At 40.6% G+C, this 26,272-nt stretch overlaps 1 protein-coding gene across 1 annotated transcript in view; it reads right to left on the bottom strand.

Annotated features, from left to right (window-relative positions):
• Positions 1–25,783, bottom strand: part of LOC109379197 (aldehyde oxidase 4-like) — an 81,495-nt gene extending 55,712 nt beyond the window's left edge. Inside the window, exons 1-5 of the mRNA XM_019635607.1 lie at positions 25,548–25,783; positions 21,293–21,501; positions 7,137–7,194; positions 4,602–4,698; positions 3,880–3,988 (exon numbers count right to left, since the gene is read on the bottom strand). Coding sequence (XP_019491152.1) covers positions 3,880–3,988; positions 4,602–4,698; positions 7,137–7,194; positions 21,293–21,331 — 303 coding nt within the window. The 5' untranslated portion in view covers positions 21,332–21,501; positions 25,548–25,783. The remainder of the gene's footprint in view (positions 1–3,879; positions 3,989–4,601; positions 4,699–7,136; positions 7,195–21,292; positions 21,502–25,547) is intronic.
• Between the last annotated feature and the right edge of the window lie 489 nt (positions 25,784–26,272).

The raw sequence follows: 26,272 nt of genomic DNA, 5'->3' as shown, positions 1-26,272 counted from the left end.
CTATAATGGATTTGATAATGATGGAATCAATTTTGGAAGGCAGAAGGTAAAGCAATTTTGGCAATTGCAACAATCAATCTTCAAATTTTGGACTCATGAAAGGAGAAAATTTGAAGGCAGAAGCTTTGGTGGTAGAGGCCAGAACTTTGCCAAGCCATGAAACCAAGGTGGCTGTGGTGGTTCCAGCCAGCTGGAAGGCAGTGGCAGAAGGTTTTAATTACTGCCAGGAAACAAAGCTAACTTAGCAGGAGAGGAGAGCCAGAGGTGTGACAGAGAAGCTACAGGTTACAATAGATTTGTGGACTCAGACAAAGTTGTAGGGCGTAGCTGCTACAATGAAGACACGTTTTAGACAATACTTTCATGTATGGGCAAAAACACTTGAGGAATGTATTTATGACTAATTGTATAACAGGTTATTTTAGTTTCTGTTCTATGGAAAGTGTAAAGCCTTCCAACAAAGAGTTTTAATGTAGATTTTTTTTTTGCACCCATGTGATTACTAAATGTAATAGTATGGTCATGGCATTGAATAAATGTGTCCTTTAAAAAATGTGCTGCGTAAAGTTAGTCTACTCTGAAGCCTTCTTGGAAAATTAACCCTAACAGTGTGAAGTTAGAATTACTTCAGGGTGATGCCAGGTTCCATTTGAAATTTATTTTCAACCTGCTTGGGTGTAGAAGCCATTGTCTTCAGAAACCTTGGTGTAATTAAATTGACAGTTACTGTGTTGTGACCTGCAGTCCACTGTTAAAAGTGTCACCCAAGCAGAGTCATGGAGTTGATTTGGTGATTAATGATTGTTGGCACATCTTATGCAATATAACTAAATTGAATTATGGTACCAGATAAAATTATAGATGGTAAAGAAGCTTGTGTATTATCCATTATCATGTGTAATCAATAAATGATTTAAAAATACAACAACAAAATAATAAAAAGAGAGGGAGAATTGACAACGTACTTTGTCCACTCTATACAAGACTCAGTACCATATATAGATGGGAGACATGACTCTGTGAGTCCCTCTGTGTGTAATTGTCCCATGTGTCCCTTGAAAGTGTGCTCAACTGGTTGACTCAACATTTTTCAAACAGCTTGACTCCTAAGATGAAAGCCAAATACTTCCTTCACCTGTGGCTCAACTGAAAGGACAGGCATTCAGTAATACTGTAATAACTATGCATGGTGTCAGATGGGTACTAGACTTATCAGAGGGTTCACTTCATAAATTATGTAAATGTCTAACCATTATGCTGTATACCTGAAACTAATATAATATTGAATGTCAACTGCAATTGAAAAATTAAAATTAAAAAATTAAAAAAAGAATTATGTTAATGCAACAGTGGCATACATGACCATTAAAAATAATGTAGATTATTTTTAAAAAAGTAAGGACAGACACTGTTCTAATGCTAGAGGAAAATATGGTGGTGTTGCATTTATCTAGCAGATGACAAGTTGTTTGAGATGTTGCATTTAAACCTGGCTGTAAATGTGCTGGTAAATGTTTAACAACTGGGTCTCTGAGGGGAAAAGCCCTGATTGGTAGTTTCTACCAATTTTATTTGTACAAATATTTCTACCATTGCTGATGCCAAGTTTCCAACATGCTGTCACAATGTGGTTTAGGGAGGAAACGCACGGTGGAATACCATTCTATAGCATTTCCACCGTGTGGACACAATAGAAAAATAATCTCAAAAGCATAGATAGTAGAATATAGTAAAATAATTAGGAGATGATGAATGTTGATATTTATTGTTGCCACGCAGCTGCACAGCCATCTGTCCCCCCGCGCTTACCCCTAAACTGACCCTTTTGAGGATACTGCCCATACACCTTGCATCTCCCTGTTTGGCCCCAAAAGATGGCTGGTTAGTCAATGACAGGTAAAATTCCTCGAGGAAGGAACAACCTAAGACAGGCACAGTCACATGGTGGCCATCAGGAGAAATCTCGGGGCTGATGGGAGGTGGGCATAGGTCCTCACCTGCCCCCAAAGAGACTGGAGGTTTTCTACCTCTATAGCTACATTTCTTCCCACAACCTGCTTGGGAAGTGACCTGATGATGTGATAGTATCTGTCCTCAGCATAATAATCTTATCTCCCTGGGGTCGTATGCGTATGGGTGTGTGAAGGCAGAGCATTTGTCTGATTGCTGTGGGTGGACTCTCGGTAATAGCAGTTTGCAGGCATGGGTAATCTGGCTTGAGGAAGTTCTCAGGAATGAGACTCACAGACTGTGGAGAGAACAATGCTACTTCCGGGTACATGGAGAAATAAAAGCGGCATGTTAGCCTGATTTGGGGCTCTCAGTCCACAAGGCTGGAGACCCTTGGCCCCTAGCTCATTTAACTATTGGCTGCTGTTTCTTTTCTTTCTTAACCCTTCGCCATCCTGTCTCGTTCTCCCACTGTCCGTGTCGTGCAGGACGTGACAATTTATTACCTTTGTTTTTAATATTACTTATTTAATTTTAAGTTTGTATAGTTTAATTGTTAATACTGGCTGTATTTAAAGACTGGCTCACAAAATTCCTGAAAATTTAGCAGTCAGCTCCCACAAGACAGAACAAGCCTTGCTCCAGGGCACTAATGAGCAAATCTACCATCTGTACTGTCAAGATTTGACAGCAAGAAATCTTATAAGCTGCAGCATTAGGTGCTGCCATAACTGTAAACATGATGAGCCAGGCACGGGGTGAGGTCTTAATAAGATTAAAAGTCATTACAGTAAATCCTGCTGAAACTTTAGAATTTGGTAATTTGGGGTTAATGGTTTTTTTTCTGAGTGGGAACTTTGGGTTTTTTCACCTTGTCTTAAGGGGAGGAATCATCTATTTACATAGTAAAAAGCTATGAGAGGGATCTGCTGGTGCAGAGCTTCATAGGTTAGGACAGATAAGCAAAGAGTAGCTTGGTTGATGTGTAAGCCAGTTTACAAAGGCCAAGTTCTGTAGTATTAAAGTCCATGTGTTGCATATAAAATTGTGTATAGTTACATTAATATTGAGTAAATTTGTTGGTATGTCAAATTTTAGTTTTCTAGTTGCTAAACTGTGAATTCTTACATTTACAATGAACTGAGGAAATTCAAAGGACCTAAAACGAGGCTTAAGTAATATTGACAACTCTTACTACAGTTAATTGTATCCAGATTCCAGGAAAAATAAATGATACTGGATGAAAAAAAAGTCATTACGTTTATGAAAGACATGCACTATCACCAAGTGCACCTCCATGGTAGCATATGGTCAGGGGAAGCTCTTAGCCTCCACGTTCTAAACACGATCTTCTAAGAGAAGGAATTTCAAGGGAAATTATGGCTCTTTATAATTTTCTTTCTACACACTGCTTTAAAAAGTTAACCTCTGCAGAAGTTCCTATCCTAGTATATAAAAATAACCTTGCCATTTCTCTAAAAGAGTTCTCTAAACTTTAGTAGACACTGTCATTTTATCTGTGTTTTGTTGTAGCATGGTGTTCAGTTACTCATGAGACATCTGGGGAACATCTGGAGAGTATGTGTACACAGAATTGCCTCCTATTAAGAGTTCAATAATTTTGAAATAGGCAGCTACTATATTCTATAAACTTTTGATTTCCTATCTAATTTTCTTTTCTTGTCACACTGGACTGTCCTTGTTCTAGTTTAGGGCAAGGATGGGGCTGAGAAGATATATTAAAATCAATGAGGGGATCTTGGTTTATACACCAATGTCTGAGAAGATCCCTACCTATGAAGCACTGACTCTCATAAAATGAGAATTTATAATTACAAAGGATTTCACAGTGGGTGGCCTATTTGGGGCACATTAGACTATGTGGGATACCTATGCCAACACCTACTCCCAATCACAGCACACTCTTACCTGCACGGGGTGAATCCTGGTTTCAATGCTTCCTACACCTTCTACTGTGGTGACAGCAGCCCCATACAGAGAGCAGATGGGCACCAGGCATGCAGTAACTGGATAATGGCTATGATGGATTTATATAAAGAGAATACACTGGAATCATAGGGAGTGGGTAACATAATTCAGGGAGTAATTTCAGTCCAGGAGTTATGAGACTGTATTTTTTTGAGAATACAGATAACACAGATATAAAACCATAAATTTCTGGAAGAGTCCAAGAAAAGATTTACATATGGCTGGTGTAGGATAATAGAGAGAAGTGGAAAAAAATAATACAGAGTTTGTGTAGGATCACCAAGAGACCCTCATTCTCCTTCCCCCGCCCCCCCCCCCCCCCCCATTGTAGGGAAAGGAAGCTTTATACTCATGAAATGATATATCGACTTAAGCAAAGCACCATGAGGTAGTTAAGCCTAGTGATTCTCAATCATGTGAAACTTTTAAAAGTACAGGTACTCTGGTTGCACAGTAGCCCAGTTAAATATATTCTGATGGAAAGAAATTGGTGGGCAAGATTTGAAGCTTAGGAAGCTGTACAGAGAGTAGGCCTGGAGGCAGTGAGAAAGTGATAGACACCTGGAGAGAGAGGAGGAGGAGCTCATGTGGACAGGGAAGTGGGAAGCTTCACCTCCTTCCCAGATGTGCCCGGGCAGGTGCCTGACCAACACAAAGGATACTGGATCGTCTTGTTCTTGACGTTGTATCTTGACACCATGACGGTACAGGAGCCACAGCCTCCTACCCCACAGCCGTACTTAGTGCCTTTGAGGTGGACTAGAAGGAAGGCAGTCAAGGAAAACGGCTTAGGCCCCTTTGCTTCTCACACTTTTCTGCCTCGGATGATGGTAACGAGCAACACAGTAACACGTTCTCTTGGGTTGAAGGTACCAAAGTTTCTTGCTCAGAAACTCTGAAAAGAGAATTCCACTTTTTGCATGTAAATGAGCTCTTTAATAAAGGTGAGAAGAAATCCTTACAGACCCACATTGCCTTATCTGAAACCCTCAGAGCCAGAGGCATTTCTAAATGCAAAATAAGATAGCACTCCCAAGTGGGGCTAGGGAAACACCTTGTAATCCAACACATTACTATTTCTGCAGTGCGCCATCTGGATATTCACACTACTTGGGATACGTGAGAGTGTCTTGCTAGTTAGATCAGGATTTGCATAAAAATGAGGTAGGAAAAAGCCTGTTGAATTCAGAGACGTGGACAATGGATGCTAGACTCTCGTTGCCTTATTGCTGTGGAGGTGAAGCATGTGTGAAACTTAGAAAAATCCCCCTGGGAGGGTCACCTTTCCCTGATTCAGCAATGTAATGCTTTAACCTTCTACTGGGATTAGAGGATATTTATTTAATAACCATGGTTCCTAAGCTGGTGATGTCAACAACCATTGCCTACTTTCCCCTGTAAGATGCTTGCATATTTTCACAAAGGGAGAACAAATAATATATATAATCCCCGCCCCTCCCAGGTGCTGGTGTGCGCTGATGGGGAGGTTGACTTTGGCAGAAAATCTGTGTGGTTATCCACAAATGTTCATGAGAACCACCTACTTGAGGAACAAGTTGTAGAAATAAAGCCTCTGACTCCATCCCAGAACTGTTGACTCTCTAATCAGAGGGTGGAGCCTGGAAGTCTCAGTTGAGTCTTATTTACTCAGAACAACTTATTTATGATAATAGGCACCAGAAAGGAATGGAAAGAGGAGGACACAGGGGAGATGAGGAGATGGGAGGCTAGGGTGATTCTGCCTAGAGCTGCTTTTGGCCGTGACTTTTCAGCTTGTTCCTAATATAGATGAATTTCTTCCTTTTAGGATGTACAGAGAGAGCATGGTGAAGTGTGTCGTAGATTTAGAAGTAGTATAAAAGGGAAGTGATAGGATGTGCTGAGTAACAGTGAAATTTTGAAGCTGGTTAATGGGAGATGGTGGAATCTGTGAGGGAGCTTTTGGCCTGTGTTTTGTTTTTCTTTGTTTTCTAGCTAAAAGCCCAGTTCTTGGAATAGTGAGTGGAATAAGGACAGTAGCAGATAAAATTGGCTAGGGTAGTAAAATGATGGGGTAGGAGACCAGATTGAAAGGGCTTAAATAGAGAATGAGGCATCAGGTACACATAGTTTATTAGATACATTTGGCAAGGAAAGAACAGGCAGAAATGAAGTAGTGTTTTTGGGTGTGTATGTTGGGAGGCAAAAAGACAGAAGTGAGGAAGGAAGTGAAGATCCTGGAGAAAGAGGGGGTAATGTTGTCTTGTATATCACAGAACCCCCAGAGCTTAACATGGTGCTTGGCTCTTAATAGGTACTCAATAAATATACATTTTTAAACTTATTATTTTGAAATAATTATAGTCTCACAGGAAGGTTACAAAAATAGTACAGGCAGTCCTGTGTGCCTATCTCACAGCTTCCCTCCATGATGACATCCCACATAGCTATAGTACAATATCTAAACCAGAAAACTAAGGTTTCCTATTATTATTAGTGTAGTATCAGTACTATACTAATAGCCAGACAACAGAGCTTACTCAGATTTTACCATTTATCCATGCACTCATATCATCTGTGCAATTTTATCTCATAAATAGATCTGTGTAACCACTGCCACAATCACTCCGTGCTACGCCTTTATAGTTGCAACCAAACCCAAGAATTTCTTTTTGAATATTTATTGAAGGTCTACTGAAGGTCTTAGAGGAGTGAGAAGTGAAAAAGTCCAGATCCGAGTTGGAGATCTGGGAGTGCATTTGCTACACTTTGCAATTTTGAAATATTTTTCTAAAACTTTGTTTTCTCCAATAAGGATTATGAAAAGGAATAGGCGATAAGTCAAGGAAATGCCCTTGTGGAAAAATATTGTCAATTATATGCACCCCTGAGCAATTGACTGGACATTTTTACGTTCACACTCCTGAATATGAAACTGTCATCAGGTTGACTATGGGGCTCAAAATTCTAAAGTTATTTTTACAGTTATCACACTTGTGGTTCACTAGAGGGGATGTTTTGGTTTTGCCTAGGTGAAAAATACAACTAAAGTACAAATCTATCACTTTCAGGTGCATTCTCTGAACTCCAACTGGACTCGACAAATTGAACACAAGGTTATTTACCTAGAGAAAATACCAGTGACTTTCTTCAGAAGTCTTAGCATGTTCACTTTTTACCACCCAATCCAGATTGACGACAGTAAAACATAAGGATACGAACTTTCCTCAGGTAGAGTAGTAAACTTAGTTCAGGATCAGCATTCTTCTCTATGACCTATATTGTGAAATGAGAAAAGGAATTTAGGAAGATAATACCAACATGTTATGGCAATCCATTGCTTTGGGGGCATGTTTTTTTAAAAGATTTTTTTGGGGGGGAATTGGGGGATGGGAACAGTGCTGGGGAATTGGGGAAAGGGGAACAGACAAGTTGCTGTCCTTTTGTTCTTCAGTCTAGTTGAGGAGGACGTTGCTTCACTGGCCCAAGTTGGCACCATCATTGTGCTCTTCCCGGGCGAGGCAGATCAGTTGCCGGCTTCTGGACGGCCGCTCACTGCGGCTGCTGGCCGCTCACTCTGGCTGCTGGCTACACATGGTAGCCCATGGCAACCCACTGCAGCAGGGGCTGCAGCCTACGCCGTCACGGGCGACTCACAGCAGCCCAGCTCCAGGTTGAGCTGTTGTTCAGCATCTTAGCTGTAGAGGGCAGTGTCACTGGCTCTCATATGTGGGATCCGAACCGGGGCCCTCTGGCATCCTATGACAGTTCTTAACTATTGCACCACTTGGCCGGCCCTGGGGTCATGTTTTTGATAGGTGGTGGCTTCACAGGGGGAAAAAATAAAAAAGGAAACCTTTTTTAACACTTGGAACCAGAATTTTGAAGAGATTGTGGAGCACTATTTCAATGTCTTTGAACTTTCTAATACATATGACAATTATAAACTCTGGATTGCTTTTTCCTTAGAGTTACCTGGAAAGGACCCAGATGGGGAAATGGATGCATAGATTCCAAAATTGATTCAAGATAAGTCATGACCATAGAAAGTCATAACAAAAGGTTATCCAGAGATGATTTCCTAAGGGAGTCATAATGTCATAAGGGTGTATGTCATAGGAGAGCCACTCCTGTCTCCCCACCTTATCCTCCCCAGTGAAATGGAGGTGCCAGTAAGTGAAGGAATTGCAGAAGAGAGGATGAATCTCCACTCTGCCTCTCAAGTTGTGTTCCAGGCTGCTACTGCCAATAAATCAAGCTGGCACATGAGATGAAAGCTACCTGCCCTCTCTGGCACAGGCAGTTCCCCTGCTAGGTGGAGTCAGACAAGAGTAGAGAGGATAATTGGAGAGAAAATTACCTGGAAGGGTAACATTGAACCCAAAAAAAGAGGGTATCATTCCACTAAAAGTGTTTTTATTTTTATTACCCCAGGAAAAGCAACAAACTACATTATTTTCTATAACTGCCTCCTCTTTCCAAGCCTCTTATTTCTAAGCCTTCTTCCGAGTCCTCAGAGGATCTGAGTAGCCAGAGATGAGCACAGCACCCATTATGGCATTGAAGAATCAATGCCGAAGACGGAGAAAGCAAGGTTAGACTTTGGGAAATTACTTAAAAGCTGCTAACTGCAATTCTGACATATCAAATATATAGTATTCCCAGCCATTTCCAATAAATATTTCAGCAATCATATGAGAAATACTGGTCATAACATTAGTTGCACTCACAAAATTGTACTGATACCTTCTGTTTTCTGCCGGGAGCCGGCTGCGCCTCAGTATCTGACATGGCCAAACACACTGCAATTGTGACAAATTCTGAAGCTCTGACTGAGAAACAGATACCGCTTTATCTTAAAAGATTTAAATTCCCCTTTGGATGCCCCCCAGTAGGACGAAGATCTTACACCCATTCTAATAGATATATCACAATAATTCTATTTTATACTCTAAAGGTAATTTTAGTCACACTACTAGTCTCTTAGTAAAGGTCAAAGTACACACCGTATACATCTTAAGATCCTGCTTAACTAATAGTGTTTAGGATAATGGTTGAGTAGACATAGTCACTATAGGTAAAAGGATTAGCCTTAGTCACATAGTCACTTCACTATAGGTAAAAGGATTAGCCTTAGTCACATAGTCATTATAGGTAAAAAGGATTAAAACACAGTTACTGATGAGATAGTGGTCAACTATAAAAAGGGGCATGCTGTAAAATAAAGCGAGACACTTCTCTTCTTGAAAAAGTGCTCCGGTGTCTCCGCGCGTCTTTCTTCATTTTCCTCACCGACTCCGCCTCCACCTGAGGGAACCCCTGGACCCTGCGGGAGCTGGTCTCCCACAGTTTTCCCAGTAACTTGTAGACATTTAGGAAATAATTCTTGTTTAGTAAGTACATGAAAATAGGAGCAACCTCACTAGTAACCAGAGACATGCAAGTGAAACCCACGATGAGGTACCATTTTACACACATCAGATTAGCAAATCTCAGACTGTCTGATTATATCAAGTGTTGGTACATCATAGACAGGCAAGTTATATATTGGCCAGGAAGTGGCACACATCATGCTGTGAGCTGTGGGAAATGTAACTTGTGCAGGATCCTGGCAAGCCACCTGATAGGACCTATGAAATCAGCAATGCTACAAGCCCACTTAGAGAGTCTCTTGCCTTTGTTGGTGAGGAGACACATTGTAGGATGTTCGCTGCAGCATTTCTTGGGATAGTGGGGAACTAGAAGCATCCCACATGTATCACTAGGGGACTGGATAAGCAGAATGAAGGATGTGCATAGCCTAGAGAACTATGCATGCACAACTAATGAGACAGGTTTTCAAAGAGCAACATATAGATAGATTTCAAAAACAGTGGTGACTCACAAAAGAAACAAAAGGAGATTTATAAATCACAGTTCTACGGTGTAAGTTAAGAATATACATAGACTCATGCACAGCCAAACATTGTATAGTTGACCCTTGAACAACACAGGCATTAGGAGGGCCGGACTATTCCCCCTGCAAAGTTGAAAATCTGTGTATAACTTGGCTCCCCCAAAACTTCTATTAATAGCCTACTGTTGACTGGAAACCTCACCGATAACATTAAGTCGATTAACACATATTTTGTATGTTACGTGTATTATATGCTGTATTCTTACAATGAAGTAAGCTAAAAAAAATGCTATTAAGAAAAGTAGAAGGGAGGCCGGCCGAGTGGTGCGTTGGTTAAGAGTTGGCTTGGGACTCCAGAGGGCCCTGGTTCGGATCCCACATATGAGGGCCAGTGACACTGCCCTCCACAGCTAAGATGATGAACAACAGCTCAACCTGGAGCTGGGCTGCTGTGAGTCTCCGGCGACTGCTGCAGTGGGTTGCCATGGGCTACCGTATGTAGCCAGCAGCCAGCGTGAGCAGCTGTCCAGAAGCCGGCGACTGATCTGCCTCGCCCGGAAAGAGTGCAATGATGGTGCCAACTTGGGCCAGTGAAACAACGTCCTCCACAACTAGACTGAAGAACAAAACGACAGCAACTTGTCTGTTCCCCTTTCCCCAATTCCCCAGTGCTGTTCCCATCTCTCAATTCCTCAATAAAAATCTTTAAAAAAAAAAAAAGAAAAGTAGAAGGGCTGGCTAAGTGGCTCAGTTGGTTAAGAGCGCGAGCTCTGAACAACAGGGTCGGCGGTTAGATTCCCACATGGGTCAGTGAGCTGCACCTGAGCTGAGCTGCCGCTGAGCTGATGATAACATGTGCTCTTAGTAGCAAGGTTGCCGGTTCGACACCCATATGTGATGGTGGGCTGCGCCCCCGCCCCTGTAACTAAAATTGAACACAGCACCTTGAGCTGAGCAGCCACGAGCTGCTGACAGGCAACCGGATGGCTCAGTGTGCAACAAGGTTGCCAATTCGACTCCCGCATGGGATGATGGACTATGTACGCTCCCCGCAACTAGACTGAAAGCGGCAACTGGACTTAGAGCTAAGATCGAAGGACAACAACCTGACTTGAAGCTGATGGGTCCTGGAAAAACACAATGTTCCCCTTCTTCGATTCCCCAACACTGTTCCCCTCCCCAATTCCCCAATAAAAAATCTTTTTGTTTTAAAAGAAAATTATAAAGCTGCAATAACCATCAGAACACATATATTCAGTGATATGTGGGATATAAAACTGAAAGCAACAGAGGAACAAGACAAACAAATAAAGAAACAAAAACTCGCAGACACAGACAACAGTTTAGTGGTTACCAAAGGCAAGGGGTGTGCGGGGTGGTGGTGGTGGTAAATGAGGGTAAACAGGATCAAATATATGGTGATGGAAGGAGAACTGACTCTGGTTAGTGAACACACAATGTGATATATAGAGGATGTATTACAAAATTGTACACTTGAAACCTATGTAACTTTACTAACCATTGTCACCCCAATAAACCTTAATAAAAAAAAGAAAACTTCAAAAAAATTATAAAAAAGAGAAAGTACATTTACAGTATTTATTGAAGAAACCTTGCGTATAAGTAGACCTGTGCAGTTCAAACCTGTCAAAGGTCAACTGTATATATTTCAAGGATACATCTATATTTCTAAATAACTATATGGAAAGTATAAGGGAAGAATATATATTTAAAATGCACATGAGTTGATGCACAGAGGGGAAGGAAATAAAGAGAGGATAGGAAATTTAAAAAAATAATAAAATAATATAAAGCAAAAGCAGAGCCTTGTCCAGACTGTGATGATGATGTGCCGTTGAAGGAGTGTGTTTTACTCAATTTTGTGCCACTGGGTCTAAAGGAAGGTAGAAAACTACAAAAATAACAACAAAGACAACAAAACCAATTTCTTCAAAGAGTTGTATATATTTCTCCTCCCTCTCCCCCCTTTTTCTTCACCATCTGTAACTTGTCTTAGAAATTTAACTTGTCTTAGTAAAACAGAGAAAGGTAAAAACATCAAAACACCAGCTGTGAATTCAAAAGACTAGAGACCTGGAGAGGGAATATTCATTCTAATGTGACAAATGGTTTTATTCACCAACAAAGACAAAGCAGCAAAGCCCATTTTCCTTGCAGTTCTTCGCTTTTGAATGACTACATATTGCCACTCAGCAATAGTTTTTCTGATATTCCAGTTGGCTTCTGGTCATTCAAGATCCTCACCTATCGGTAAACAGTATCACTAAACCCAGGTTTTTCTATCTTTCATTTTCACTTTTGGTTTTTTAGTGCAGAGGTTTCCTAACAACGATGTTTCCTGCTCTTTGACAGGCAAAATTGCCAAGAAATTTTGCCTCGATTGAAGTCGAGTTTCCGCCTTTAGGGAAGAACACCCATAATCCAGCACAACTGAGGCTTGAGAAGCAAAATCACTGACACTAAATTTCTTCCCCCAAATAATTTCCTAGTTTAATATTTTACTAGGTTTTTCCTCAAAGCACCTCAAACTTTTCATTTATTCATGTTGTTCGTTAAAGTAGAGGGTGGAGGATAGCTGAGCATTAGAGTTGCTACATTTCTTCTGCAGTGGAAAAAGCAGCCTACTTGTTCCATTGAGCAGGCAGAGGTGCTTCAGCCTCTGAGTCAGTTGATCAGCCTGAGGGGATTTATTAACGCAAAACAAAATCATTCTTTCCTATTATCATCCTCAATGTCATATATACCTTCTTGCTTGAGTACTGCAAATAGCCAAATAAAGAGGTGAAAGATAGTCTTTCATACATGTGTCAGAATTCACTCCCATTGTAATCTAACAACTAAACAAATGAGAGCTCCTTACTGATTCCAAAAGAAGAGCAAGCAAAGGCCCCCATGCTTTAATAGTTTTGCACTAAACCTTTGACTAACAACCCATGTTCAAGTTCATGCTACTATATACAGAGAATGCCAAAAAAATATATATACAGTTTAAGAAAGGAAAAAGCTGTATTAAAATTGTAATACTCAATATATACCGATAACAAAAGATGAATACAAGCCATGTGTATACATTATTTTTGGCACCCCCGGTATATATGACTTGAAAAAGACAGAAAAGAGAAGTTAAAGAAATAAGAAATGGCATGGTAGTGCCACTTGGCTTTTGTTCCTGGTATACCAAAGTTCATATAATCTTTCACAAACTTACCTTTCTTCCATTCACAAAAAAAATCAGCTCATCAGAGTTGGGAAGAGAAGGCATCATGGCAGCAAAAAATGCTTCCACAATAGAAGTGTTTTCCTCCTAAAGAGCAGATATGTGAGGGCCAAAGCCTGGATGCCTATTAGTCTTACAGAAGCCCAGGCTGCAGTAGCAGGCTCATACAGGATGATTTATAGCCACAGTGCCAGACAGGAGCACCAACCAGGGCTCTCTGTCAGCCTGGCCCATTAGCGTTTCAAATAGCTCTTGGCAACACTGTCTCCTTTCCAATGAGTGAGTCAATCTGGTAGATTGCTTGCCTTCATTTAGTTTAGTTCTTTTTCTGGAGTTTTGTTCTGTTCTTTCATTTGGAACATTTTTCTTATGGTCATTATTTCTTCACCATTTGCCTTTGAAGTCCAAAATGTTTCCCAGGGAAATGTGATTAAAGCCAGGGACTACAAATAAAAATTGAGTTTTAAATAGGCTATTATTATTTTTTAAACTAACTAAGCCATCAAACAAATAAATGCCATTAATAAACTCATGAGACTTTAATTCTTTCTCAGGTTTTTCTTGCATTAAAGGAAAGAGTGAAGATTTCACCATGCATGTAACTAAAGACACTATAAAATTGTGCCTTTAAAACTCTGTTATAACAACCTAAAAGTATATTCCCTTTCTTTCATTTTTTTCTTCTTCTTAAAGAAGCTCCTTTAACATTTTTTGTAATACTGGTTTAGTGGCGATGAACTCCTTTAGCTTTTTCTTGCCTGGGGGAGCTCTTGAGTCTAAATTATAGCTTTGCTGGGTAGCATAATCTTGGGTAGGTCTTTTTTCTTTTTTACTATTTGACTACACTTTGACTATTTCGTGCTGATCTTTTCTGGCCTGCAAAGTTTCTGCTGAGAAATCATCTGACAGTCCTATGGGAGCTCCCTTGTAGGTAACTGTTTTTCTCTTGCTGCTTTTAAGATTCTTTCTTTGTTTTTAACCTTTGGCATTTTAATTATGATGTGTCTTGGTGTGGGCCTGTTTGGGTTCATCTTGTTTTGGACTCTCTGTGCTTCCTGAGCTTGTATGTCCATTTCCTTCACTGGGTTAGGAAATTTTTTTGTCATTATTTCTTCAAATAGGTTTTCAATTCCTTGTTCTCTCTCTTCTTCTTCTGGTATTCTTGTAATGCAAATGTTGGTATGCTTGATATTGTCCTGGAGGCCCCTTAAACTATTCTCATTTTTTTTTAATTCTTTTTTCTTTTTGCTGTTCTGATTGGGTGTTTTTTGCTACTTTATCTTCTGAATTGCTGATTCAAACCTCTGCTTCATCTAATCTACTATTGATTCCCTCTAATGTATTCTTCATCTCCGTTATTGTATTTTTCACTTTTCAATGGTTTCTTTTTAATGGTTTCTAAACATAAGACCTGAAACAATAAACTGCATAGAAGAAAGCATAGGTATTAAACTCATGAGAGGTATTAAACTTCAGAGAGGATTTTATGAATTTGACCTCAAAGGCACAGGAAGTAAAAACAAAACAATACAAAAAACAGAATGAGACTATATCAAACTAAAAAGCTTCTGCACAGCAAAAGAAACCATCAACGAAACAAAGAGGCAGTTCTAGTCAAGATGGCACAGTAGGTAAACCTGTGTTTATGACCACATCAAAATTACAACTAAACTACAAAACAACCGTCATTGAGAATTGCCTAAAAGCTTGCTGAACTGAGGCCCTACAACTAAGTTCATACAGAAGAAGCCACCTTGAGACTGGTAGGAGGGGCAGAAATGCAGAACAGGTTGGTCTCATACCCACGTGTGACCATTAAAGATTGGGAGGGATATCTCAGTTGTGGAGGTCCACCCCTGGAGAAGCAAGAGGTCCCAGGCCCACCCCAGCCTAGGGTTCCAGTGCCGGGGAAAGAAGTCTCCATAATTTCTGGCTGTGAAAACCAGTGGAGATTGTGACTGAGTGAGATGGAGGACAGCTGAAATCCCAGGCATTTATCTTAAAGGGACCTCATGCGGACTTACCCACCGAGGGAATCACTGGCTCTAAGTGTCCGTGCTGGGGCAGCAGCTGGAGAGGTGGCAGGGACATAATGAGGGGGAACTGAGTTGTCTGACTTCAGGACAGTGGCTGGAGGGGGCAGCTTTCTCCTGGATGGAGGAGCTGGTGGAGACCATTGTTTCTTTGATTGGCCCTCCCCCTTTCCAGCATGCAGACGCAGGAGGCTGCCATATATGAGTCTCCGTTGTTCATTTGCCATGCCCTAGTGACTTGAGACCCCACCCTGCTCAACTTTTGGGCACCCCAAGCTGTTTCCAGTGGCTTCTTCACATAAACCACTTGCCTTAGCTCATGCTGCAGACTTTCCTAGGGTCTCTCAAAGGTTCGCAGAGCCCAGACAAGCAGCATCTGGCTTGAGCATGTCCTGTACCTCTGGCTGAGCAGCCCTAAGCACAGCACTAGCAGCAGCTGGCCTTGGTTTGCAGCTTGGCCTCTTGAGGCACCTCCAAGCACAGCATGACGGCAACCATCTGAGGATTTCTTTGTGGCTCCTGCTGGGTAGCCTGGGGTGGGGCACAGGCTACAGCTGAACTTGACCCACAGAGGATTTCCTCCAAGGCTGTCCTGGGACTGGCGCCCCCAGTGGCCAGCTTCAAAATGAGCTGGAACATCACCCAGCTGCCTCCAAGAATGATACATCCAAGGGGCAGACTGGGAAGGCACCAGAGCCCTGCTGAGGCAGATCCTGCTCTATAGAGTCAGCCCCTGCACCACAGCTCCTCCACTATAGTCACAGCCAGGCCTCACAACCAATGAGCCTTAGGGTCAATCCCTCCCATTGATGTACAAATAGCAACAAAGGCTCAACTACAAGAGGAGGACACACACACCCACACAAGGGACATACTTGGAGTGAGTGTCTCAAGTGACCAGGAAAACTGCACCACTGAGCTAGCTCCACAGCACATAAGGCTATTCTACTAAGACCGGAAGACATAGCAGATTTATGTAATACATAGAAACAAACACAGAAAGCCAGCCAAATTGGTGAGACAAAAAAAACATATCCTAAATAAAAGAATAGAACAAAGCTCCAGAAAAAGAACTAAACAAAATAGAGACAAGCAATGTACTAGATGCAGAGTTCCGAACACTGCTTATAAGGATGTTCAATGATTTCAGGGAGAACGTCAAAAAACAGATAGGAAACATAAAAAATGGGAATAAAAAATAAAACAGAACCAGTCAAACATAAAGAATACAATAATGGAAATGAAGAATACATTATAGGGAATCAATAGTAGATTAGATGAAGCAGAAGACCAAACCAGTGATGTAGAAGATAAGGTAGCAGAAAACACCCAATCAGAAGAGCAAAAAGAAAAAAGAATCCAAAAAAGTAAGGAAAGTTTAAGGGATGTCTGGGACAACATCAAGCATACCAACATTTGCATTATAGGGGTACCAGAAGGAGAAAGAGAGAACAAGGAATTGAAAACCTGTTTGAAGAAATAATGACAGAAAACTTCCCTAACCCAGTGAAGGACATAAATATACAAGCCCAGCAAGTGCAGAGAGTTCCAAACAAGATGAACCCAAAGAGGCTAACACCAAGACACATCATAATTAAAATGCCAAAGGTTAAAAACAAAGAAAGAATCTTAAAAGCAGCAAGAGAAAAACAGTTAGTTACCTACAAGGGAGCCCTCATAGGACTGTCAGCTGATTTCTAAACAGAAAATTTGCAGGCCAGAAGGGATTGGCACAAAATATTCAGAGTGATGGGCCTGCCAAGTGGCTCAGTTGGTTAAGAGTTAGCTTAAGAGCGTGAGCTCTGAGCAACAGGGTCACTGGTTCAATTCCCACATGGGCCAGTGATGCTGCGCTCAAGCCGAGCTGCCACTGAGCTGCCAACATGTGGAAGGATGGCTCAGCTGGTGAGAGCACGTGCTCCTAACAACAAGACCGCCTGTTCGATGGTGGGCTACGCCTGCCCACAACTAAGGCTGAACTCAGCACCTTGAACTGAGCAGCCACCTGGATGGCTCAGGGGATAGAGTGTGCGCTCTTAACAAGAAGGCTGCCAGTTCGACTCCTGCATGGGATGGTGGCTACGCCCACCCACAACTAATTGAACACAGCACCTTGAGCTGAGCGGCGCAACTGGACTTGGAGCTGAGCTTGCTGTGCCCTCCACAACTAACACTGAGGACAGCAACTTGGCTGTTCCCCTTCCCCAATTCCCCAACACTGTTCCCCTCCCCCAATTCCCCAATAAAATCTTAAAAGAAAAAATATGTATACATTTTTTTGGCATCCCTATGTATACACACACACACACACACACACACACACACACACACACGCACGCACGTGCGCGCACTCACGCTCATGTCTCCTCTATCTTGGGACCCACCTGCCTGCCTTCCTGGATTCTGTCCTCTGCTGGGTTGACATAGCCCAGTTTAGGGGTTCATGAAAATGTTTTTTCTTTTCTTTTAAAGTCAGAATACTAAAAACAGATAAACCAGCCTCGATTTGTATTTGTTTTTGTACCAATACAGCTATAAAATATAATTTGTAATGTTTATGAAGGCGCCCTAAATGGCAAAAGTCCCCCAAACAGGCCCAACCCTGCACTGCATCCCCAGTTGCAGGGCCTACTACCATTGGGGCAGGTTGAATTCAGGGGTGAAACATTTGCAACATTGCTTGTCAACAGACCTAAGCTAAAGGCTTCAACTTTGCTTTTAATAAATTCAGTATGATAATCTGATCTTCATCTGCTTAATTCCTCCGTCTATTGCTCAACTGTCCTGAATTCCAGGGGGCCTCTTCAAACCCCAGCACATCAGTATAACTAATCATTTCACAGTTTCAGTTTCACATTCCAGCTACTTATTTCAGAGTGTCAAACCCATTCTTTTCACAAACTTCCATATGGCTGAAGTTATTTCCGACATTGTTTGATTAAACTACAATACATTTAATGCAAATAAAAGTTTTACTGCTTGAGGAACCCCAGTTATTTCTCCCGTGGTTTGGGTGCCACTCTGTAGCATGGAGTACCCAGAAAGATAGGAGGTCTTTAGGACCTGTTACAGCAAAGGGGTCTTCATATTTGGTTGTGCTCACCATAACCTTGACTCTAATGGCCAGGTTGCAAGCTTCGCACATGGACTTCTCTTTTCTACTCTAATCCCTCAAACTCATTTTCCACACTGCAGTTGGAATGATGGATTAAAAACACAAATCTGAATATGTCAGTTGTGTGTGCCTAAATCCCTTCAGTGCCTTGACCTATATTTGGGAGAAAACAAGATACTAATGTGGCCACACAGTTTGGGGGTCTGGCCTCGCGCCCCGCCCCTCCCCCGCACAGGCTCTTCATCCTACTGCTGATGCTCACAGCACAGGCCTTCTCCTGGTTCCTGGACCATAACCCCACATTTCCCATTCCAGAGCCTTCCAGTGGAATTCCCTGGCACGATCTACTGCAGTTCTTTCCCTAGCTAATGCTCCCTTATTTTTCAGGGCATGGCATTAACAATCACTCTCTCTAAAAGTTGTCTCTGACCCCCAGATCTAAAAGTCCCTGATATTATCTTCACTGACTACTTTATATTCTGAGCACCATCAAAGCTTACAATGACATGTGTGTGATTACTTGTTTAATGTCAGTCTCTTCTAGTAGACCGTGAACTCCATGGGGGCTGCTCTGTTATCTGTCTTGTTCATCATGTGTCTCCAACGTCAAAGCCTAGTTCACTTAAGACTTTATAAAGACAAAAAGATTTTTTTTTTTAGAAGACTGACTGAATTCATACTGTAATGAGATCTTTATAGGAAAGATTTTAGAGTGAGTCTACTATGGGTTTCCTGTCCTTTCTCTCTAGAGACTTGATAATAAGCCTATACAGTGTGGCTGAGAAAATAATCTATGTTCTTTTTAGACCCTCTGCTGGGTGATCTGTTTTTCTTGTCCTGCTGTGAGTCCCACTGTTGCAGGGCTCTTAGTGCTTATCACAGACAGTGTTTAACTTGCTCAAAGAAAAGTCTTTTAGCACAGATCCCTATCAATTGATTTCTACTGAAGTCTTGGCCTCTCTCCAATTTGCTCTGCGTCTTCCTGGATGGCTGTTTAATTTTTTAATGAAAAGGACTCGGTGATGCTGTGGCTCTGTTTAACTGGAGCATCTGTGTTCTGTATCTGTGTTCTCCTTGGTAGCGTCATTCTCTCTGCAGGACCGGCATTGCCTCCATGACTATACAGTGGTGAGGGTGCCTGCATTCGGAAATAACAATAATAAAAGTTTATTTTTACTGAGCGCTTCCTACGTGCCAGGCACGGTTCTAAACATTAGCTCCTTTAATCCTCAGACCAAACTAATGAGGCAAGTACTATTACAATCCCCACTTGTAGATCAGAAAAACTGAGGCATGAGAGTTTAAGTAACTTACCCAAGGTCATACTCTACTAATTAGTACAGCCAAGGAACGATGCAGGAAAAAGATTATTCCGTTTTAAGTCTTAACACTTACACTATCAGAGCAGATCAACAGCAGATCAAGTAAGGCATTTCTTGCTGGGCTTCCAGGCCCCATCACAACCAAAGAACAGTTGGATTTTCTCTGAGGACTGTTTTTCCTGGACATTTCTTCTGATCCTCTCCCTCCGCATGTATTTCTGATCTCCTAACGCTATCTCACATCACGTACCCTCTTCAACAACCCAAACCTACGGCCACGCCAATAACTGAGAGGCAGTCCTCTGCTCTATCCAGCCAGTTGGGCCCTTTTACTTCCTCTTCTTATTAGTGCCGTGTCTTTATTATTTTTTTTACTCTTTAATGCTATGTCTCATGCTTACGTCCTCCCACCCTAGTTTATTCCTTATTTAATTTCCCACTCATCTTCCCTTTAAGCAATTACTTGGGATCACAATGCAATCAAATTGGCAATTAATGACAGAAAGACATCTAACCATGGATAAATTTAAAAATAAAACTCAAAATATTTAGGTTCAAAGAAAGAATAAAAACAGAAAATAAAGCCATAAAAACGAGAATGAAAAGGTTATATATCAAAATCTATGAGATGCAACTAAAACTATATATTCAAGGGGAAATTTCCTAACTTTAAATGCTTTTATTTTTAACCTACAATGATTGAAAAATTTAAAAACCCTAAACTTTCAACTTAAAAAAGTAGGACAATAAATTAAGAGACAGTAGGAAAAGTGTGTAACAAAGATACAAACAGAAAAAAATATTTAGAAAATGGGAAGAGTAGAACTGATAAATAAAACTAACACTTTGCTGTCGTTTTGTTCTTCAGTCTAGTTGTGGAGGACGTTGCTTCACTGGCCCATGTTGGTATTATCATTGCGCTCTTCCCGGGTGAGGCAGATCGGTCGCCGGCCTCTGGACGGCCGCTCACAGCGGCTCTTGGCAGCTCACGCCAGCTGCTGGCCGCTCATGCTGGCTGCCAGCCACTCACAGTAGCCCATGGCAGCCCACTGCAGCAGGGGCTGCAGCCTACACCATTGCCGGTGACTCATGGCAGCCCAGCTCCAGGTTGAGCTGTTGTTCACCATCTTAGCTGTAGAGGGCGCAGTGTCACTGGCCCCCATGTGGGATCCAAACCCGTGGCCCTGCTCCTCAGAGCTGGCATCCCAAGCTAGCTCTTAACCAATGCGCCACTCAGCCGGCCCATGTTCAACTTTATGCCTATAAATTTGCATTGCTTATATTACCAAATATTTGTAACAGGACAGATGTAAAAAATAGTTTATATATAGATACCAACTATATATCTATGTATCTATAATATAGAGATACCATGGAAAAACATTTTTAGCCATTAAAAAGAAGAAAGATTTCTATATGCAGGATGTGAAGGGCTATGGCCTAGTAAGTCTTCTAAAGGGAGAGTCCTAAGTGTCCTCTCCCATCCACCCCACTTTGTTCCACCCGCTTCTTTCTGCACATTCACTACACATTTCCCTGCAGTCGTCTAATGGTGTCATTAATCTTCTGCAGCCTTAAAAGCTCTCCCATCATCAAATCCAGCAAATCCCCTACTTGAAGCTCCTAACCACTTGGCAGTCAGTTTAAGAACGCTTATTTCTATTATGTGTGCGTGTGTTTATGAAGTATAAGACATAGCCCCCGCCCTCAAGAAACTGGCAGCTGCATATCCAGTAAAAATTACAAAGCAAGATTTTGTTAAATACTCACAGGTAAACCTGCAGGGCTGGAAAAACGATATGCAAACATTGGTTACTTTCCTTGTTATTTTCATTGCCAGAGTTCCAACAGAAACTTGTGATGATCTGCATAGGATATAAATTGCCTCCTTAATTTCAAACTCCTGTTTACTCGGTCTGCCTCTCTTTTCATCCTTCACATGACCCTCATATGAGCTGCTCCAGTGTGGAAAACAATAGCTGCAGAAGGGGAGCACCCCAAAGGAAAAAAGTGAGAGGAATGAGTAGGAACTCAGAAAAGATTTACTGCATTGAGTGCATTTATGGTGATGCCATGTGCAAAATCAGTTTGTTCGTATATATACAAATTGGACAAAAAGAAATTTAATATTGTGTATTGTTCAGTATTTGAACATTTATGTTAGAATACTCCAGACTGGGCAATTTTTGAGTATGCTTTGGATACTAAAAACTATTGAGTGTTTATGCCTTTTGAACCTGACCTAAAGTATATTGGCTGCAATTATTTGGCTATTCTCACCTTAACACAGTAGAGATATTTTAGTAGGAAATACAACCAATCTTCATTTTGAGCCTACACATAGGGAAAGAATTCAATGAATAAAATTAGGTTAAACGTTACTTTGCTGAAGTTATGGTGGCAAATATTTCCATAGGTTTTTCTCTATGGTTCTCTTAAGTTGCCCTCAAAAAACCATCTTAGGTGGTGACTATGCTTTATCCAGTGAATTAATGATCTTTGATAACTGAGAGCCTTAGAAAGTCAGGTGAATTGCCAATGAACTTGCACATTAAAATAAATGAATATTTGCTTTTACAGTCACCATGGATTATCACTCATTATACTCCAGTATTTAACACAGACTGATGATAAAAGCTAAATAAAAATATTTTTTAGGCATAGTATCTTACATAAGAAACTTCAAAGTAATAAGCAACCACAAAAGCCTTTTTGTTCTTCAATTTTTCTTAAGAATAGAAATGTTATAGTGTAGGCTTTTATTTTCTTTATAAAATCAACATGGAAGTAATGCACACAATTAAAAAAATGCTATATTGAATTAAACATCATATTTCTGTTGAAGCTCCAGGAACATAATTGCTTATACACATAATTGGAGATTATATCATATTTTAAAAATATGTAAGTGTGAACAATTTGTAAATAAGAATTACAAATTTTTGGAGAAATGTCTATTCAAATCCTCCGCCCATAATTGGATTGCTTGTTTTTTTGTTGTTTAGTTGTTGAGTTCCTTATATATTTTGGACATTAGCCCCTTATCGGAGGCGTTGTTTGCAAAAATCTTCCATTCGGTTGGCTGCCTCTTTTGTTGATGGTTTCTTTTGCACTGCAGCAGCTTTTTAGTTTGATATAGTCCTATTCATTTATTTTAGCTTTTACTTTCCTTGCCTTTGAGGTCAAATTCATGAAATGCTCTTTGAACCCAAGGTCCATAAGTTTAGTACCTATGTTTTCTTCTATGCAGTTTATTGTTTCAGGTCTGATGTTTAGGTCTTTGATCCATTTTGAGATGATTTTGGTACATGGTGATAGATAGCAGTCTAGTTTCATTCTTTTGCACATGGCTTTCTAATTCTCCCAGCACCATTTATTGAAGAGACTGTCTTTTCTCCATTGTATGTTTTTGGCTTCTTTATCAAAAATTATCTATCTATATTTATGTGGGTTTATTTCTGTATTCTCGATTTTTTTGAGTCACCCTAATATTATATATATTTTAGATAAAAATTTTTATACTAATGACCTGCCAAGTCTTTAACTGATTCGGAAAATTAACGTTTGTTCTTGAGCCCTGAACATTAGGCAATAGCATTTAAAATCAATTCACGGAATCTAAGTGGAAAATTCGTAAGACAAGAGATATGGTTTAAAAACAGTAAATAAAAAAGAAAAAATTAAAACAACCACTATAATTAATTAGCAGCAGAACGGTTTCTGTTTTTAAACATTTTTTCTATGTATCTTTCAAAAATGATTTGTTGAACTTGTATAAGCTTATTTTCTCTTTCCAAACATGTTGGTAGTCATTATTTTCGTGGATAAATTAAAATAATTTCTAATTCTTTGACATATCAAAGCAGAGACTAAATATACACAGTACTTACTCTAGCTAAAGATAAACTAATAATTTGTTTTAAAATGTTCTATGTTGAATCTTCTATTTTAGATCTTTTGACATTAGTATCATTTTATATGAGGTTCCTATTAGCATGAGTAAACTGCAGTCAGTTCAGAAGCTAAAATTCTTCAGATTAAGTGGGAAGTAGACTTTTATCAAAATTGAAACAAAGAAAAAAATTATGGAAGGTAGAGAATACTCTTCAGGTGCATCATATCTATGCATAATTATTAAAAAATGTATAGAGCCTGTTTAAGAAATAGCACATAAAACAAAGGAATGGCCTCATAAAATCTAGGGATTTTTTTTCCCCATGTGAGCTTGTTTGCAAGTTTAAAATTGATGGTTTTCTTTTTCTTTGTAAGGAAAGCTAAAATTAAGTAAAAGCAAAGTCAAATTAGCATGAAGTTATCTTAAGTTAAAAGAGGCCATCTTGGGCAGCCAGGTGGCTCATTTCGTTAGATCGCGTGCTCTTAACAAGGTCGCCGGTTTGACTCCTGCATGGGATGCTGGGCTGCACCCCTTTCCCCTCCTTCCCTGCAACTAGATTGAAAACAACCACTGGACTTGGAGCTGAGCTTGCGCCCTCCACAACTAAGATTGAAGGACAAAAACTTTACTTGGAGCTGATGGGTCCTGGAAAAAACACTCTGCCCACTGAAAAAACATATTGTTCCTCAATAAAGTTTTTTTTTTTTATTGGGGAATTTGGGGGACGGGAACAGAGCTGGGGAATTGGGGGAAGGGGGAACAGACAAGTTGCTATCCTTTTGTTCTTCAGTCTAGTTGTGGAGGACTTTGCTTCACTGGCCCAAGTTGGCACCATCATTGCGCTCTTCCCGGGAGAGGCAGATCAGTCGCCAGCTTCTGGACGGCCGCTCACTGTGGCTGCTGGCCGCTCATGCTGGCTGCTGGCTACACACGGTAGCCCATGGCAACCTACTGCTACAAGGGCTGCAGCCTACGCCGTCGCCAGCGACTCACGGCAGCCCAGCTCCAGGTTGAGCTGTCGTTCAGCATCTTAGCTGTAGAGGGCAGTGTCACTGGCCCTCATATGTGGGATCTGAACCGGGGCCCTCTGGCATCCCAAGCCAGTTCTTAACCAATGCGCCACTCGGCCGGCCCTAAAGTTTTTAAAAAAAAATTTTTTTAAGGCCATCTTTTTAGTTTCCAAAAAACCCAAAGAGCTATGCAATCTTTAAAAACAAAAAACTACTGGAGGGATATGGAAACTGAGAAGGAATCAGTATGTAATAAGAGCAAAATGCTAGATACACTGAGTAAAACAGAATTTATATTTAGACTACCAAATTCTTCTCTTTACAACCTCTTACCTAAATAAAGAGAAAATTTACAGATGGATAACTAGAATTCACTAATATTCAGTAGGGTCAAACTTTATCTAAAAAGTAAGTTTGTATTCATCACACAGAATAGAATTTCCAATTTTTTTCAGTACTTGTTTATGAGAAACCAAAAGCACAAGATGACATCTTCACAGCAATTAGTTTAAAGGACATTTTTCTTCTTTGGCTTTAAATCTTTACATGTGCAAAGGAGCATGATAAAAAAAGTAATTAATATCATGGGGATGTAAAATACAGCTTAAGGAAAACAGTCAATAATATTGTAATAACTGTATATGGTGTCAGGTGGGTGTAAGACTTACTGGGGAATTGCTTTGTAAGTTGTATAAATGTCTAATCACTATACTGTACACCTGAAACTAATATAATATTGAATGTCAGCTGTAACTGAAAAATTAAAACAGAAAAATCATTAAGAGAGGGCCTTTTTCACTGGTAGTCACCTTAGCTTAGTTCAGTGGAGTCATTAAATTTAAAGCAGGCATAAGAAGTTTGCAAAGTTCCAGCTGATGAGACAGTCATCTTTCTGCATTTTATAGCTGATAAGCATTTGCAATTTTCTGATATGTATACAGGAAATTATAAGCAGACACACAAAGATAAGAATTTTGCTGTTCAAGTTCAACACCCAGTGCTATGGAAAGGGGGTGAATGTAATCTGAATACTGATTCTTCAAGGTGGTAAGCATATAGATCTACTCATTCAGTGTCTTGAGCTACAAAAATAATACTAACTATTTAAGTGACAACTTACCTCAACCAGTGCACACCAGCTGTACTCACCAGCCCGGGCAGCTCCTCTGGCATTTCAGGTTTTTCCTTCCAGTTCTTCTTTACTGATTTCCTGGGTCCAGCCCACCACTTTGTTCCATCCAGAGCATGGCAAACCAATACCCTGAAAACGAGGACAGCCCTTCTGCAATAGTGAAATACTTTGTCCAATATTTCCAGGGAGGCCAGACTACTGGTGATAAAATCCTCAAATTAATGTTGGCAAATTTTTGTCCTTGCTCAGCTTCAAGGGAAGAATTATGCCTTGCTTACATTTGGGAAGCCAGGTATCTGCATCAGCTAAACAGAAGCAGAAGGCACTAGATGAAGAAACATTCATTTCTTGAAAACAAAATATACTTGTACATCTGTTTGCACTTACATCGTTAAAACACAAATGAATTGTATAATGAGATTTACCCTGAGTTTGAGAAGTTGGACAAATGGGTTTAAGAAGATCAAGATATCTTTTTAAGACACTTCTCTTTACAGAATGGATTCCTTTAGCCTCTGCCATGTACAGTTTTCAGTTTCTGTTTCCTATCAACATATTTTCCAAGAACCACTGAATCTGCTGCATAAAAACAGCCAGAATGCTGGGCTGGCCGAGTGGCGCGATGGTTAAGAACTGGGTTGGGACGCCAGAGAGCCCTGGTTCAGATCCCACATATGAGGGCCAGTGACACTGCCCTCCACAGCTAAGATGCT

Source organism: Hipposideros armiger, unplaced genomic scaffold (genome assembly GCF_001890085.2).
Source record: "Hipposideros armiger isolate ML-2016 unplaced genomic scaffold, ASM189008v1 scaffold_23, whole genome shotgun sequence".
NCBI lineage: Eukaryota > Metazoa > Chordata > Mammalia > Chiroptera > Hipposideridae > Hipposideros > Hipposideros armiger.
Note: the sequence above shows the minus strand (reverse complement) of the source record. Positions and strands in the feature narration are given on the sequence as shown.